General features: G+C 35.9%; 1 protein-coding gene across 1 annotated transcript in view; it reads left to right on the forward strand.

Annotated features, from left to right (window-relative positions):
- Window positions 1–15,409, forward strand: part of LOC150088452 (WD repeat-containing protein 27-like) — a 316,886-nt gene that overhangs the window by 102,820 nt on the left and 198,657 nt on the right. The window contains exon 7 of the mRNA XM_090370163.1: window positions 8,351–8,518. Coding sequence (XP_090226289.1) covers window positions 8,351–8,518 — 168 coding nt within the window. The remainder of the gene's footprint in view (window positions 1–8,350; window positions 8,519–15,409) is intronic.

The raw sequence follows: 15,409 nt of genomic DNA on the forward strand, positions 1-15,409 counted from the left end.
TTATCCACTGTAGCAACTTACCCTTAATACCATTCTGCTCCAATTTGTACAATAGTCTTCCATGTGCAACAGTGTCAAAAGCTTTCCTGAAATCCAAATATATGATACCAAAATTATTTTTTGCATCCAGTTCCTTTGTAACCACATCATAATATCCTATCAAATTTGTCAGACAAGACTTTCCCTTAACAAACACATGCTGTGTCTGAATTATTGCTGCACCTTGTTTAGATGATCCTGCAATGCATCTTTAACCAGTGACTCCATTATTTTACCCGGAACAGAAGTTAAACTAACTGGTCCGTAATTACTCGTGTCACCCTTCGATCCCCCTTTGTGAATTGGGGATACATTTGCACATCTCCAGTCCATGGAAATCTCCCCTTAGTCCAAGGACGCTCTCATAATTATGGCTAAGGGTTTGCTTAGTTGCTTTGCCGCCTCCTTTAATATAACTGGATAGATCCCATCCACCCCAGACGCTTTTCTTATGTTTAACTTCAACAATTTCTCCTCCACTTTGCTCTCAGTTATTCCAAAATCATTAAGTATCCTGCTACAATTTGATAACCTTCTGCCATTTTCAAACCTTAATAATTCCTCATGTGTGAATGTAGATGCAAAATACTCATTCAGTTTGTTTGCTATCTGAGCAGGATCATCAACAGTCGAACCATCGATGTCAAGTGGACCAATCAGATTCATCCCCTTCCTTTTAGAGTTTATATAAGTAAAGAAATCCTTGCTGTTTTTCTTAGCATCTCTTGCCAAGGATTTCTCGTAATCTGCCTTTGCCTGCCTAACCTCCTTTGTCACCTGATTACAGACTAGCTTATATCTGCCATAGGCTTCTGAGTCGTGTTTGGGGTTTACATAAAAAAAAATTCAAATGGTCACTAACTTATTATTATCAGTTAGGAACATTTTCTATTACTAGTACACTTTCTGGATTAGAAAACATTGTGTGATGATATTATAAATATAAATTTTCTAAATTATATAAATATTAATTATCTTTCCAAGTGAAAGAGCATAAACTCTGACAATGGTGTTGTTTGAGTATTAATGCTATTTGCTAATAGCAGTCATACTCAAACATCATCATCATAATTTAATACAAACTATCTGTTTATATTTATGGAACTTCTCAATGATATTTTATGTTGTTGAACTTTAGTCAGCTTAATTTACATTGATGAATTATTTACATTTAATTCCACATGCAATATTTTGAACACATTACTAATATTTAAAATCATATATTAATGGTGTGCACTAGCATATATTATTATGCATGTATCCCACATTTATGTTGTAAGAAGGGCACTAGTTCTTCCACTTTTATTCTTTTTCTTTATGACATTTATGAATTTAAAGCTTTCCTTTGTAAATGCAGTCCTATTTAAATCAGCGTGATAAACCTTAAAGGTGAAAAAATTTAAATAAAAACCTTCTTGAGAATGAAAATAATGGTATGTAATTTAAATTTTAATCAAATAAAAATAAAATATCTGTTCATAAAAGATCAATTTAATAAGAATCTTGAGAATTTCTAAAGCATTACCATAGTGGATTTGTAAATAAATTCTTACAGAATTATATCAGAACCAATTTAAGAATTTAACATATATTAATTGAGCAGCAGTATTTGTAATAGTTTGTTGCACATATTTTAGTTAGCACTTATTTTATTGTAAGCTTGGAATCTTTCAAAAATTTAAAAAAAAAAAGTATTTTTTCAAATCCTATGTGGTAGTAATATGAACTATTTTATGTTAGTTCATATATGTGTATTCCATCTTTATATATGCCAGAAGAGCATTAGTCCTTGATTCTTGTCCTCTTTGGCGGTATAGTGGTTTCACCACTTGTACCCAGACCTCATTAGAAGAGATCTAGATTCAAGCTTCATCACAAACTGGAAGAATTTCCACAGATTTTTTTTTTTTTTTTTTTAATAGGCTACAGTTAGCCAATCTCAGGTAGAGGGAGTACAGTTTTACCCATGAGTTATTCCAGATTTTTCAGTGCACAGAACTTTCAAATTGGTCTGTGAACATGCACCCACTTCTGTAGACTTTATACACAATCACACGATATGGCTTGCTTCACTGATGGATCTAAGACTCTGCAACAATAACAGAGACCTTCATTCTTATTGCACTTGTATTGATAAATTCAAATCTTAATTTTGTAAATTTGATCTTATTCAATTAAAATTTAAATATTTTTATTTTCTCTTAATTTTTCTTATTTGATGTTCATCATATTGATCAATACTATATATTTCAAATATTGCATGCGAGAATTAAAGTTAACTGTAATTAAGTAATCTAAGTTGTTTTCTAAAAATTAATGGATAATTTCTTATCAAAGGCTTATAGCCTTTTATATTAAAATTAAAATTCATTCTGTACCAGAGAAGTACACAAGTTTCATCCAAAAATCACTCATTTCTCTCTGAGTGGTGGCATGCCTATTGAAGAGAAGTGAATTGCAGTCTGATACTTGTTCATCTGCCTACTTCACCACTAATAAAGCGAAGGTAAGGCAACATTAATCAGATGAATGCGAAAACATTGTTAGTATAAATTCCATTGTTATATGGAACTCATTATTCTAAGCAAGAGAAGCATTTGGCATTCAAATGAATTTCAAAACAAATGCTCAACTGAATAGATGCCAATATACATTAACATCCAAAATCATGCATTTGATGTTTGAAACTAACATTTACAGTTAGCATTAGCATTTGTAGAGGCATATGATGCAAAAAAGATCAAATCATTCAGATTGCATTTGCTAACTTTGAAACTAATGTTTACAGTTAGCATTAGTTGAGGCATATCATGTAAGAAAGCAAGCTTATAGAGAGAAGCAAAAAAAAAAAAAAAAAAAAGACTTCACATTTCACCCTTCTATTCACTCCAAACGTTTATCTAGTTCTTCCTTGAATTTATTTAAGGAACTGTTTATTTAAGAAATTTATTTAAGGAATTATTTATTTAAAAAAATTATTTAAGGAATTGTTTATTTAAGAAATTTATTTAAGGAATGAATTCTCTGTACTCATTCTTGCAGTACAGGAACGAGTACAGAGAATGGAAATGAGATCAGTGGACACTGCTCCTCATGGACAGATATTATTAGTAGATTTCCCCAGGGTTCGGTGTTGGGTCCATTGTTGTTTTGTATATTTATCAATGATATTGATGAAGGTATATCAGGTTTAATGTCCAAATTTGCAGATGATACAAAGGTTGGCAGGGTTGTTAGCAATAGTAAAGACAGTATGCTACTCCAAGGCATGGGCTGAAAAGTGGCAACTGAAGTTTTAACATTGACAAATGCAAAGTACTGCATATGGGTAGCAATAACCGAAGAGAAACGCACCACCAACTGTGTAGTACTACACTCAGGGAAGTGGAAAGTGAAAAAGACCTGGGGGTAATTGTGCAGTCAAATATGAAGTTCGCTGAGCAGTTCAGAGGGGCTGCCAGAGCAGGTCATGGAGTTTTGTCAATGATATATAGGAATTTTGCTAGCAGGGACAGGGAGTGATTATCTCATTATACAAGGCAATGGGCAAGCCACACCTAGAGTACCGTGTACAGGTCTGGAGGCCTCATTTTAGGAAGTTTGTAGAGTTGCTAGAACAAATACAAAGTAGGTCAACAAGATTGGTGAGGGGGAACAAAGGGATGCTTTTACCATGAAAGGCTCAAGTTCTGCAAATTGCAGTGCCTGGAGAGTAGGCACCTGCGAAGTGATCTGATTGAGGTGTATAAGGCCTCGAATGGGTTAAGCAAGCTGAATGCTGATGGGATCCTTCCTCTTTCTCAGATTAGGAACCTGAGGGGGCAAGATTTAAATTGAGTAAAGACAGTTGTAGAATAGATGTGCGGAAATTTGCCTTTAGCCAGCGGGTAGTTGATTGGTGTAATGGACTTCCATCTTTTGTTGTGGAAGTTGATAGCCTAAATAAATTTAAGGCTGAGCTGGACAGGCATTTGGAAACTACAAGTGGGAGGGTTTTTTTTTTTTTTAAGCTGATGCTGCATAAGCTTGCTTTCTTGCATTGTATGCCTCTGTTAATGCTAATGCTAACTGAAGACGTTATGAAATATGCAAGGCACTAATGGTGAAATTTTTATCAGTGTGACCACTGATAAAAATTTTACTTGTAGGTAGAAGGAATCTGCTTTGTAGAAATGGTATTCATTTGAACAAAGATGATGCAAGGATTTTTGCTAGTATCATTGAGGATACCTTAAGGGTTTAGGGAAATTGCTAGAGGGGGGAAAAGGATAATATTGATCCATGTTTACTTTTTCAAAGTAATGCTTGCACTAATGTTCTGAGGGTAACATCATTTCAAATGAGCAGGATGATAAAGCTAAGGAAACAAAAACTTAAATAACTTCAAGGAGTCTCAGGAGAGTAAACTATAGAAGAATACTTAGTCTTAACTGTGTCTACAGTAATGTCAGGAGTTGTCAATAAAAGGGCTGAATTTTAACTCCTAGTTAGGACAACTAATGCTGACATAATAGGGCTAACAAAAATATGGTGCCAACCTTTAATTGGGAATGACAAGTTCCACTATGATATGTATAAAGTATTTTGGAAAGATAGGGAAGATAGAAGGGTGGTGGGGTCATGCTTCTGATCAAAAGGAGCCTAAGTGCAAAAAGAGCTTTTGCTGTGTCTGAAGTTATGTCGGCCAGCATAGAATCTGTGTGGTGAATTAGTTGGAAGCAAAGGTATAATGAGAGTGGGAGTAATCCACAAACCAGAAGATTGTGAAGAGTATGACAAGAGTCTCTATGTGCAAATGGAATGGGCAAACAAGTATGAATGTCTTATTATGAGTGACTTCAATCAGCCCTAGATTGACTGGAATAAGTGGGAGGGAAACTCACCATGGGAAAAAAAATTTAAATAAACTAGATGGTTATTATTTCTACCAGCATGCCAGAGAAAATACTAGGGGTGAGAATATTCTTGACCTCATCATTACTCACGAATCAGATGACATCACAGGGCTTAAATTACAGGAACCATTGTGTAATGATCATGCAATTATCAGTCGGAAATATGAAGAAATATATTGCAGTAGTTAAAGGTAAAGGCAAAGGTTTTAATTTGAGAAGAGGGGACTTTGACAGTTTAAGGTGTCATATACTCTTTATTAATTGGGTGAATTGCAGAGTGAGTATGAATACATTTGAATTATGGAATGCCTTTAAAAAAAATCACTGAAGCCAAGATCACATACATACCATTAAGAAAATATTGTAGGAAGAGAATGCTGAAATGGATGAATGCGGAGCTGGCTGGTCAGATGGAGCAGAAAAAGATAGCATGGGATAGTTGCAGAGTGATGAGAAGTACTGAAGTGTACAACAGTTACAAGTTGACCTGTAATAGTTTTTTTAGTACCGCAAATAAGGTTAGTCAGGCCAAGGCTGCATATGAGAAAGCACTGGCTAAGAGAGTAAAGAATGGGGACAAAGGATTTTTTGTGTATGCGAATACAACAAAAAATAAAGCAAATCAGATCGGACCCTTGTGCGCTGGATGTGGGAAAGACTTAGATAATCTAGCTGATGTTTCTGCTGAATTGAATAGGTACTTTTCATCTATCTTTACTGACAAAAGACCTTTCATGCTGAGAAGAGGCTGTGCAAGTGTGGCTCAGCCATATGAAATTGGTGATTTCGAAATTACAGATGACTATTTATTAGAATTACTTTCAAGCATAAAGGCAAGTAAGATTCCTGGAAGTTGATGGCATATACCCATTAATTTTGAGGGAGGTCACCAGGGAGTGTATAAGTGCCAACATATCACCAACACATAAAGGCAGTTCTGAAAGTGAAGTCTGTAACTACAGAGCAGCTAGTCTGATCTCAGTGTAGGGAAAACCTTAGAGGCACTGATTAAGAGTGCAATCCAAAGACATTTAGATAGATATGACATTCTGAAGGGCACATAACATTGTTTTGTTAAAAGGAAGAATCATGTTTAACTTAGTAGGCTATTTTGACACAGTTACTCAGGAGCTGGATGAAAGGAATAATTTCAACATAGTTTATTTGGATTTTAGCAAAGCATTTGACTTAGTCCCTCATGAGAGGTTACTTTATAAGCTGGAACGTGTTGGGATTATTTATTTATTTATTTTTTTTTTTATGAAAACCCCAAACACGAAAGGTATCAAAACCTATAGTACTTAGTACCGTGCATGGGTTGGAGAAGTATGGGGGGGGGATGCCGGAAACTTTGCTCTAGAGACTAAACATGGGTTTCACCACTTGGAAAGATTCTAAGTTGGTTTGCTGGGTTCCTTCAGGACAGAAGGCAGAGGGTTGTGATTAATGGATATTCTTCAGATTGATGTAATATCAAGAGTGGGGTCCCTAAGGATTAATTCTTGAACTACTGTTGTTTTTGATTTTCATAAATGACATAGACGAAGGGATAGAAGGCACAATGTCAAAATTTACAGATGTCATAAAAATTGGTAGAGTTATTAATGATCAGTGTTAAGTTGTGCTCATTCTGGATGCTTTGAACAGACTTCAAAAATGGTCAGAAAAGTGGCAGCTATGTTTTAATGTTGCAAAATGCACTGTCTTAGACATTTGGGGAATAGCTACCCCAAAATAAAATATACATTTGTTGGGGTTGAATTAAAAACAGTAGAAGAAGATAGGGATCTGGGAGTAACGATACAGGTAGATATGAAGTTTTCTGAGCAGTGTAAACAGGCATCCAGGAAATCCCAGAGTATCCTATCAATGATTTATCGAACATTATCCTGCAGAGATAGGAAGGTCATAATCCCAATGTATAAGGCAGTTGTAAGACCACATTTGGAATACAGCATTCAAGTATGGAGACTTCATTTGAAAAAAGAAATTCAACTTCTTGAAAGGGTCCAAAGATGGGCAACTCTCGTGGTGAGATCAGCAAAAGGGTGACCGTACAAGGAAAGACACCAATTATGTGGCCTACAGAGTTTGGCAACCATGCACCTCAGAGATGACCCAATTGAGGTTTATATAGCTATGAGAGGTGTTAGTTTAGTTAAATGAATGAAGGTTGAATTTTTACTGTTATAACTAATTCCACAACTAGGGCCATAGATTCAAATTACAGAGGAAGAGGTTTAGACTAGATTGTAGGAACTTTTCTTCTAGCCAGCAAGTTGCTGATTGTTGTAACAAGTTGCCTTCGCAGGTAATTGGGGCAGACAGTTTGAATAAATTCAAAGGTTGACTGGATAGCTACTTATGTGAGAAGGAAAGCACATAATTTTTATTTTCTTATCTACTTGTTTTTTTTTTGTTTTTTTTTTATTGTTTTGGCCAGTGCAGCGAAAGCCTCTGGCTTCCTTGCATTATATGGCAAATACTGTTATTCAGTGACAAAAAATAATGATCAGCATCATTATCCACTAAAGCCACCTAGCAACATACACAATTTTTTTAAACTCATAATCTGTTTTTTAACTATTGAATTTTTGGAACTTTAGGACTTTTTTAAGTACTCAAAAATTTTTAGAATTAGCATATGATGCAAGAAAGCAAGCTTATATAGCATCAGCCGAAAAAAAAAAAAAAAAACTCTCATTTCACCCATCCATTCACTCCAAATGCTTGTCTAGTTCTGACTTGAACTTATTTAAGTTGTTGACCTCCACTACAACAGATGGAAGTTTTTTCCAACCATCAACCACCTTCTGGCTAAAGGTGAATTTCCCCACATTTATTCTACAATTGTCTTTTCTCAATTTGAATTTGTCCCCTCAGGTGAGAAATCTGAGCAAAAGGTAGAATCTCATTAGCATTGAGCTTGCTCAAACCATTCAAGGCCTTATACACCTCAATTAGATCATTTCACAGGTGCCTAGTTTCCAGAAGCTGCAATTTGCAGAACTTAAGCTTCGGTAATGCCAAACCTTTGTTCCACTCACCACCCTTGCCCTTCTCTGTACTTGTTCCAACAGCTCTATCTCTTTCCTAAAATGAGGTCTCCAGACCAGTATACAGTACTCAAGGTGTGGCCTGACCATTGCCTTATACAAGAGGACAATCACCCCCTTATCCCTGCTAGCAAAATTCCTGTATATCATTGACAAGACACCATGAGCTACTCTTGCAGCTCATGGTGTTTATCACTTTCAATTAAGGTCATATGACTGGTCATGTGATCTTGGTAAATTGTGGTTATTTATGAACTTTAAAACTTTCACACTAGGCTTTATATTTGTTTAAAAAAGAATTGTATATATATAAACAATTTGAAAGAATTATTTTAAATGGGTATTCATTTAATTTATTAGTACCATCAGTTGTGGCCCTTGATATGGTAAACCATTACATCGCAGTAGGAATGACAAATGGAAATATTATTATCATCTCATCCACTTTTCAGCGATTTAGTCACATAAAATTGTGGAATTTAATACGAAGGGGGAAAAATAAAAGTGCCATTTCTGGACAAATTCCAGGTAAGATTATCATTTTTGCAATTTAAATATTTGCTATAATTGAAACAACTTACAGATATAAGGAATATAGAATTAGAATTTGGTGAGTGCAATGTGTACAGAAAGAATAGAAAGGGAAGAGAGGTCATGCTTTTAGTTTAGAAACATATAAAATATACAGAAGTGCATCCAATTGACATTGGTGGACAGTGCACTGTTAAGTCAGTTTGGTGTGACAGAAGCACTGGCAAAGCAAAATTGAGAGTAGGAGTGTGTTACAGGCCTAATGACTCTGATGAGTACAATGAACAACTGTACAGATTGTCTTATGGGGGAGTTTAACTTCCCAGATATAGACTGGGACTTGTGGGTTGGTCACTTTCACACTAGCAAAACTTGTGGATTTATTGGATGATTGTTTTGTTTTGTACAGCAGCATGCTCAAGAAGCAACCAGAGGGAATAATACTCTTGATCTGATTATCAGCAGTGATTATTCATGCATTAAGAATCTGCAGATAAAGGAACCACCAGGTGACAGTGATCACAGTGCACTGATGTGGGATTTATTAAAAGATATAATTATCAAGTGTATAGGGAAGGGATTTTGCTTCTGTAAAGGTGACTACAGTTGTCTCAGATAGTTTTTAAATTCTGTACAGTGGGATAATCTGATGATATCATCAACAGCAAATTCTAAGCGAGAAGCATTCAACGAATTAATCTTGGAAGCTACTAGGCTTTTCCTACCAACTAAGAAATACTGTTTAAAGTGCCTAAATGGATGTCAGATGAACTAATGAGACTCATGGCAGAGAAGAAAAATGCATGGGATGCATATAAATTATCAGGTGACACAGAAGTCTATGGCAAATATAAGCAAGTCACAAAGGAGATTAGTCAAGCGAACACAGATTACGAGAAATCTTATCAAACTTTAAAAGGAAGATAAATGATTTTGTAATAACTGAGAACAAAGTGGAGGAGAAATAATTGAAGTTAAACATAAGAAAAACACCTGGATGGATGAGATCTATTCAGTTTAATACAACTCATACTTTCCCCCTCAGGGGAAAGATTGAGGTGTATTAAAGGAGGCAACAAAGGAAGTAAGCAGGCCCTTAGCCATGATTATGAGGGCATTCTTGGACTCAGGGGAGGTCCCTACAAATATATCCCCAATTCACAAAGTGGAATCGAAAGGTGACACCAGTAATTACAGACCTGTTAGTTTTAACTTCTCTCCCAGGGTAAATAATGGAGTCACTGGTTAAAGAAGCACTGCAGGATCATCTAGACAAGACGGCAGTTATAGTTCAGACACAGCATGGATTTGTTAAGGGGAAGTCTTATCTGAACAATTTTATTGGACACTATGATGTAGTCACAAAGGAACTGGATGCAAAAAATAATTTTGATTACATATACTTGGTTTTTAGGAAAGCTTTTGATACTGTTGCACATGGAAGACTACTACATAAGTTGGAGCAGTATGGTGTTAAGGGCAAGTTGCTACAATAGATAAAAGGATGGTTGAGTGGGAGAAGGCAGAGTGGTAATAAATGGATACTGCTCTACGTGGACTAATGTTATTAGTGGAGTTCCCCAGGGGTCCGTGCTGGGTCCATTGTATTTATCAATGATATTGATGAAGGTATATCAGGCTTAATGTCCAAGTTTGCAGACGATATGAAGGTTGGTAGGTTGTTAATGACAGTAAAGACGATATGCTACTGCAACAAGATTTAGAAAAGTTGGCCAGATGGGCTGAGAGGTGGCAACTGAAGTTTAATATTTACAAATGCAGAGTACTGCATATGGGTTGCAGTAACCCCAGATTAACATACCAATTGTGTAGTACTACACTCAGAGTAGTGGAGAATGAAAAAGGCCTGGGGCTAAATATGCAGTCAGTTGTTAAGTTTTCTGAGCAGTGCAGACAGATTGCAGATATATAGGAATTTTGTTAGCAGGGATAAGGAGGTGATTATCCCCTTGTATAATTCAGTGGTCAGGCCACATCTTGAGTACTGCATACAGGTCTGAAGGCTTCATTTTAGGAAAGATGTAGAGCTGCTGGAACGAGTACAGAGAAAAGCAATGAGATTAGTGAGTGGAACAAAGGGTTGCTGTTACCAAGGAAGGCTTAAGCTCTGCAAATTGCAGCATCTGGTACTAGGTACCTGCAAGATAATCTGATTGAGGTGTATAAGGCCTTGAATGGTTCAAGCAAGCTCAATGCTAATGGGATTCTTTCACTTGCTCATACTTGCTCAGAGTCCACACCTGAGGGGGCTAAAATTCAAATTGAGAAAAGACAGTTGTAGAATAGATGTGCAGAAATTTGCTATTAGCCAGTGGGTGATTAATTGTTGAAACAAACGTCCAACTGTCGTTGTGGAAGTTGACAACTTAAATAAATTCAAGGCTGAACTAGACAAACATTTGGAATGAATGGAAGTTTTTTTTTTTTTTTTGGTTGATGGTATATAAGCTTGCTTTCTTGCATCATATGCCTCTGCTAATGTAATGCTAACTTCAATATTTATTGACGCAATAAGAATTTACTGCCCGTGACCACCAAATACGGAGGATGCGGAAAGGTCAGGGAATGACCACCGCATATCCCCGGAGCAATGTGGCCTTAGTTGTTAATGCTCCTAAAAAAAACTAAACAACATCAACAACATGAATTTACTGCTTGACCAAGTGATAAAACAGTTAGATTCCAACAACAATTTTAAACATTTTATACCTAGTCTTTATACCTGGTTTTTTCTTATATTATAGTCCACTACAGGAGATTATAATTGAATTTTGGTATACCTTTAAAATATTAATTACAGAAGCCTTGAATGCTTATATACCATTAAAAAAATACTCCACAAGGAGAATTCCAAGTTGGATGAATAATGAAGTTGCCAGATTTCTTGAGCAGAAAAAGATGGTATGGAAAAGTTACACAGCAATAAAAAGTACTGAAGCCTATAATAGCTACAAATTGATCTGTAATGGTGCCACAGAAAAGGTCAGGCTGGCAAAGGCAGATCATGCGAAATTGCTGACAAAGAGTGGAGATAAGGAATTCTTTACATATATAAATGCAAAGAAGAAAAGGACAAACCAGATGAGACCCCTTCTGTAATGGACTTGGGATAGTATTAAATACCCCAGCTGAAGTTGCAGATGAACGCAACAGTTACTTTGCATCGATATTTACAGAAGAAAAACCCTTTACATCAATGAGAAATTCTGGGAGTGAAGTTGAAAAAAATGTAATTAATGATGTTGAAATTTCACACATTTATTGAATGAAAAAACTTTTGAGCCTACAGACCATTAAGGCTCTTGGGGTTGATTGCATATACCCTATAATCTTAAGGGAGGTGGCAAGTGAGTGCATTGAACCATTGAGGCTAATTATGAGAGCATCACTGGACTCAGGAGTGAATCCATTGGATTGGAAAAGTGCCACTGTATCTCCAATACATACGGGTAGTTCTAAGAGTGAAGTGGGAAATTACCTGTCAGTTAGTCTAACTTCAGTAGTAGGAAAAATCATGGAGACTATGATCACTTAGATAGAAATGGAATTCTGAAGGATACTCAGCATGGTTTTATAAAGGGAAAATCATGTTTTTTACTAATCTGATTAACTATTTTGACAGGGTCACTCAAGAGCTGGACTTAGGGAATAATTTCGACATTGTTTATTTGGATTTCAGCAGTGCATTTGACCATGAGTGGTTACTTTATAAGCTGGAACAGGTTGGAATCATAGGGAAAATCCTTAGATGGATGACTTCAGGGCAGGAGGCAGAGTGTTTTGATAAATGGTTATTCCTCAAATTGGGTTGACGTAAGAAGTGGGTTCCCCAAGGATCAGTTTTATGACCACTGTTGTTTTTGATTTTCATAAATGACATTGATGAAGGGATAGAGAAAGTGATGTCTAAAAATGCAGCTGATGTAAAGATTGGTAGAGTAGTTAGTGTTTGCTGCCAAGCAGAGCTTCTTCAGAATGACCTAGATAGACTTCAGGGATGGTCAGAAAAATGGCAGCTATGCTTTAATCCAGCAAAGTGTAAGGTATTGCACTTGGGGAACAGTAACCACAAATAACTTATACACTTGGTGGAGTTGAACTAAAGCCGGTAGTGGAGGAAAGGGACTTGGGTATTGCAATACAGTCAGATACGAAGTTCTTCGAGCATTGTAGACTGGTTTCAAGGAAGGCCCATGGTGCCCTATCGATGATTCATCGAATAATTTCTAGTAGAGATAAAGACGTCATAATCCCATTATATAAGGCTATTGTTAGACCACACTTGGAATACTGCATTCAAGTATAGACACCACACCTAATGAAGACATTGTGCTTCTTGAAAGGGTCCAGAGATGGGTAACTCGCCTGGTGAGATCAGCAAAAGGGCATCCATATGAGGAAAAACTTCGAATATGTGGGTTACAGAGCTTGGAAACTAGGCGCCTTAGAGAAGACTTGATCGAGGTGTTTAAGGCTCTGAAAGGCATAAGCAAAATAGATGAGGATGAAATTTTCACATTATTAATGATTCTAGAACAAGGGGCCATAATTTCAAGTTATTGGTGAAGATGTTTAGACTAGATTGAGGAAGTTTTATTTTAGCCAGTGAGATATAAATTACTGGAATAAGTTATCTACATGGGTGGTAGAGGCTGACAGTTTGGGGAAATTCAAAGGTCAGCTGGATTTTCTCTTATTAATTATTATTATAATTATTTTAATTTTATTCGTATTATTATTATTTTATTTATTTGTTGTTAATCTTTTATTTTATTATTTTATTTTTTTTGGGTGATGCAGCATAAGCCATAGGCTTCCTTGTGCCATGTGGCCATTACTAATACTAATTATTATAAGCTAGAGTAAATTATAATTACAGTGATGATCTTTAGGCAGATCAGGACTAATGAGAGACAAGAGACACAGAGGTATAGATAAGTAGCACCATTATCAATCCACTGCAGGATGGAAGCTTCCTCAACAATTCATGTTGAGGGAAATTGACCATAATCTGCCATGCTGGTCCAGTGCGGGTTGGCAGATTGACCGTATTTAGCAGTCAAGGGCTTGAACCCTAGTCTACTCAAAGAGTGTGTGCTACTGCACTCCCGCTCCTGACCATTCTATGGAGGCCATTGACACAGAAAGTAGTCATAAATAGGCATGCTTAGTGAACATGATGTTGATGAGGGAGTACAGAGAAGCTTTTAAAAATTTACTGGTGATTTGGGTTAGGAGGGTAATTATTTACTTGAACTAGGCTGTTGCTTGAAAATGACAGGACTAGTTTAAAAAAATATGATCTGAAGAATGGGAACTAAGGTTTAATAGTATTAAATGTATGGTTTTGCATCTGGGGAACAGAAATTGAGGAGTAACTACAGTACTGGGGGAGGGATTCAGAATGAAAACAACTAAAAATTTGTCTGATACAATCAAATATACAATCTAAAGAAATGTTGCCAGGAAGGTACATGGTGTCTTGGAGGGAAGGGGCCTTGAAATATTGTATTCAGGTCTGGAGATCACACCAAAAAAAAAAAACACAGCCCTATTGAGAAATTGTTTAGAAAGTGCCAAAACTGAAAAGCTTGGCAGCTAGACACCTTAGGAAGGAAATTGATTGAGATGTATGAGATTGTGAAGGGGGTGAGTAAAATGAATGCAGAGGCAAGACAAGAATCAGAAGATACAAATTAATACCTTAGAAAATAACATAAGGCTAGTGGGCAACATTTTTTATATCATAGTAAATTAACTCACAAGGTAGTATGAGCTAAAGAGTTTAGCGAAATTCCAAGAAGAATTGGATGGAAATTTTCTGGTAATGAAAACAGTATGAGTGATTGGGGAATTTTTTTATTTTTTTTGGCAGATGCAAAATAATTCCTCTTCCTTCCATCATTTGGCCATTCTAATACTAATTTAATGCATCTGAAAGGCATTTAGTTTTCGAGATGATTTCGTATTTACTGTTCCAATTCCATATGATATATATTTAGATCATTTTAAAACTACACTGCTTGCTTCAGGGTTTCTCAGATTATGAGAATTATTAGGCAACTAGCACTTATGTTTTTCAAATTTATGTTTTTATGGTAATAAAACTAGCATAGTACATATGCAGCAGCATGATTATATTAATTTTCAGCATGGTCACTTGTGTTCAACCATTTTTTCCAGCACAAAGCATAAAAGTGTTTATGCTATTGTGATAGAAGTTTGTGTCCTGCAATGCAAACCAATCCTTGACAGCTGACAGAACCAAATTGAGACATGTTTGGGGATATAAAATTTCCCACTTGAAATTGCACAGAAGGTTTTTTGCAGGTTCCACAATACTTCTACTTTAATTTTTCCAGTGATTTTGGGCATCATGTGGAATTCATTGTTGAATTGGATGTCACAACATTCTTGGAATAAACACCAACTACACCAACAACAAAAAAAATTCTAGTCGGGGAATGATTTCTTATAAAATTCAAAGTGCATTTATATATGTTACTGGATAGTGCCAAGATTACCCAATAGACCAATAGACATGTGTCTGGGGGGGGGGGAGGGCTGACCCAAGAGATTGACTTTTATAGGTAATATTATTGAAAGAAATAGAATAATGTCATTCTTCTTATTCTAAGGAACTGAAATACAGTAGTAATTAATATAATAACTTTTGCATGCAATTTTCATTCAGATCTGCATCTCTCTTAAAATAGTTTCTAACTCTGTATGTATTATTCAAGATGTGGTCTAACCACTGTTTTTTTATAATTAAATAATCCCCTCTCTGTCTCTACAGGCAAAGTTCCTGTAAGTTCCTGTATAGCAAGCAGTGTAGTTTGAAGATGATCTGAATATATTGTATGG

The sequence above is a fragment of the Mastigoproctus giganteus genome, chromosome 3 (assembly GCF_048544385.1).
Source record: "Mastigoproctus giganteus isolate SK-2022 chromosome 3, ASM4854438v1, whole genome shotgun sequence".
NCBI classification, from domain to species: domain Eukaryota; kingdom Metazoa; phylum Arthropoda; class Arachnida; order Uropygi; family Thelyphonidae; genus Mastigoproctus; species Mastigoproctus giganteus.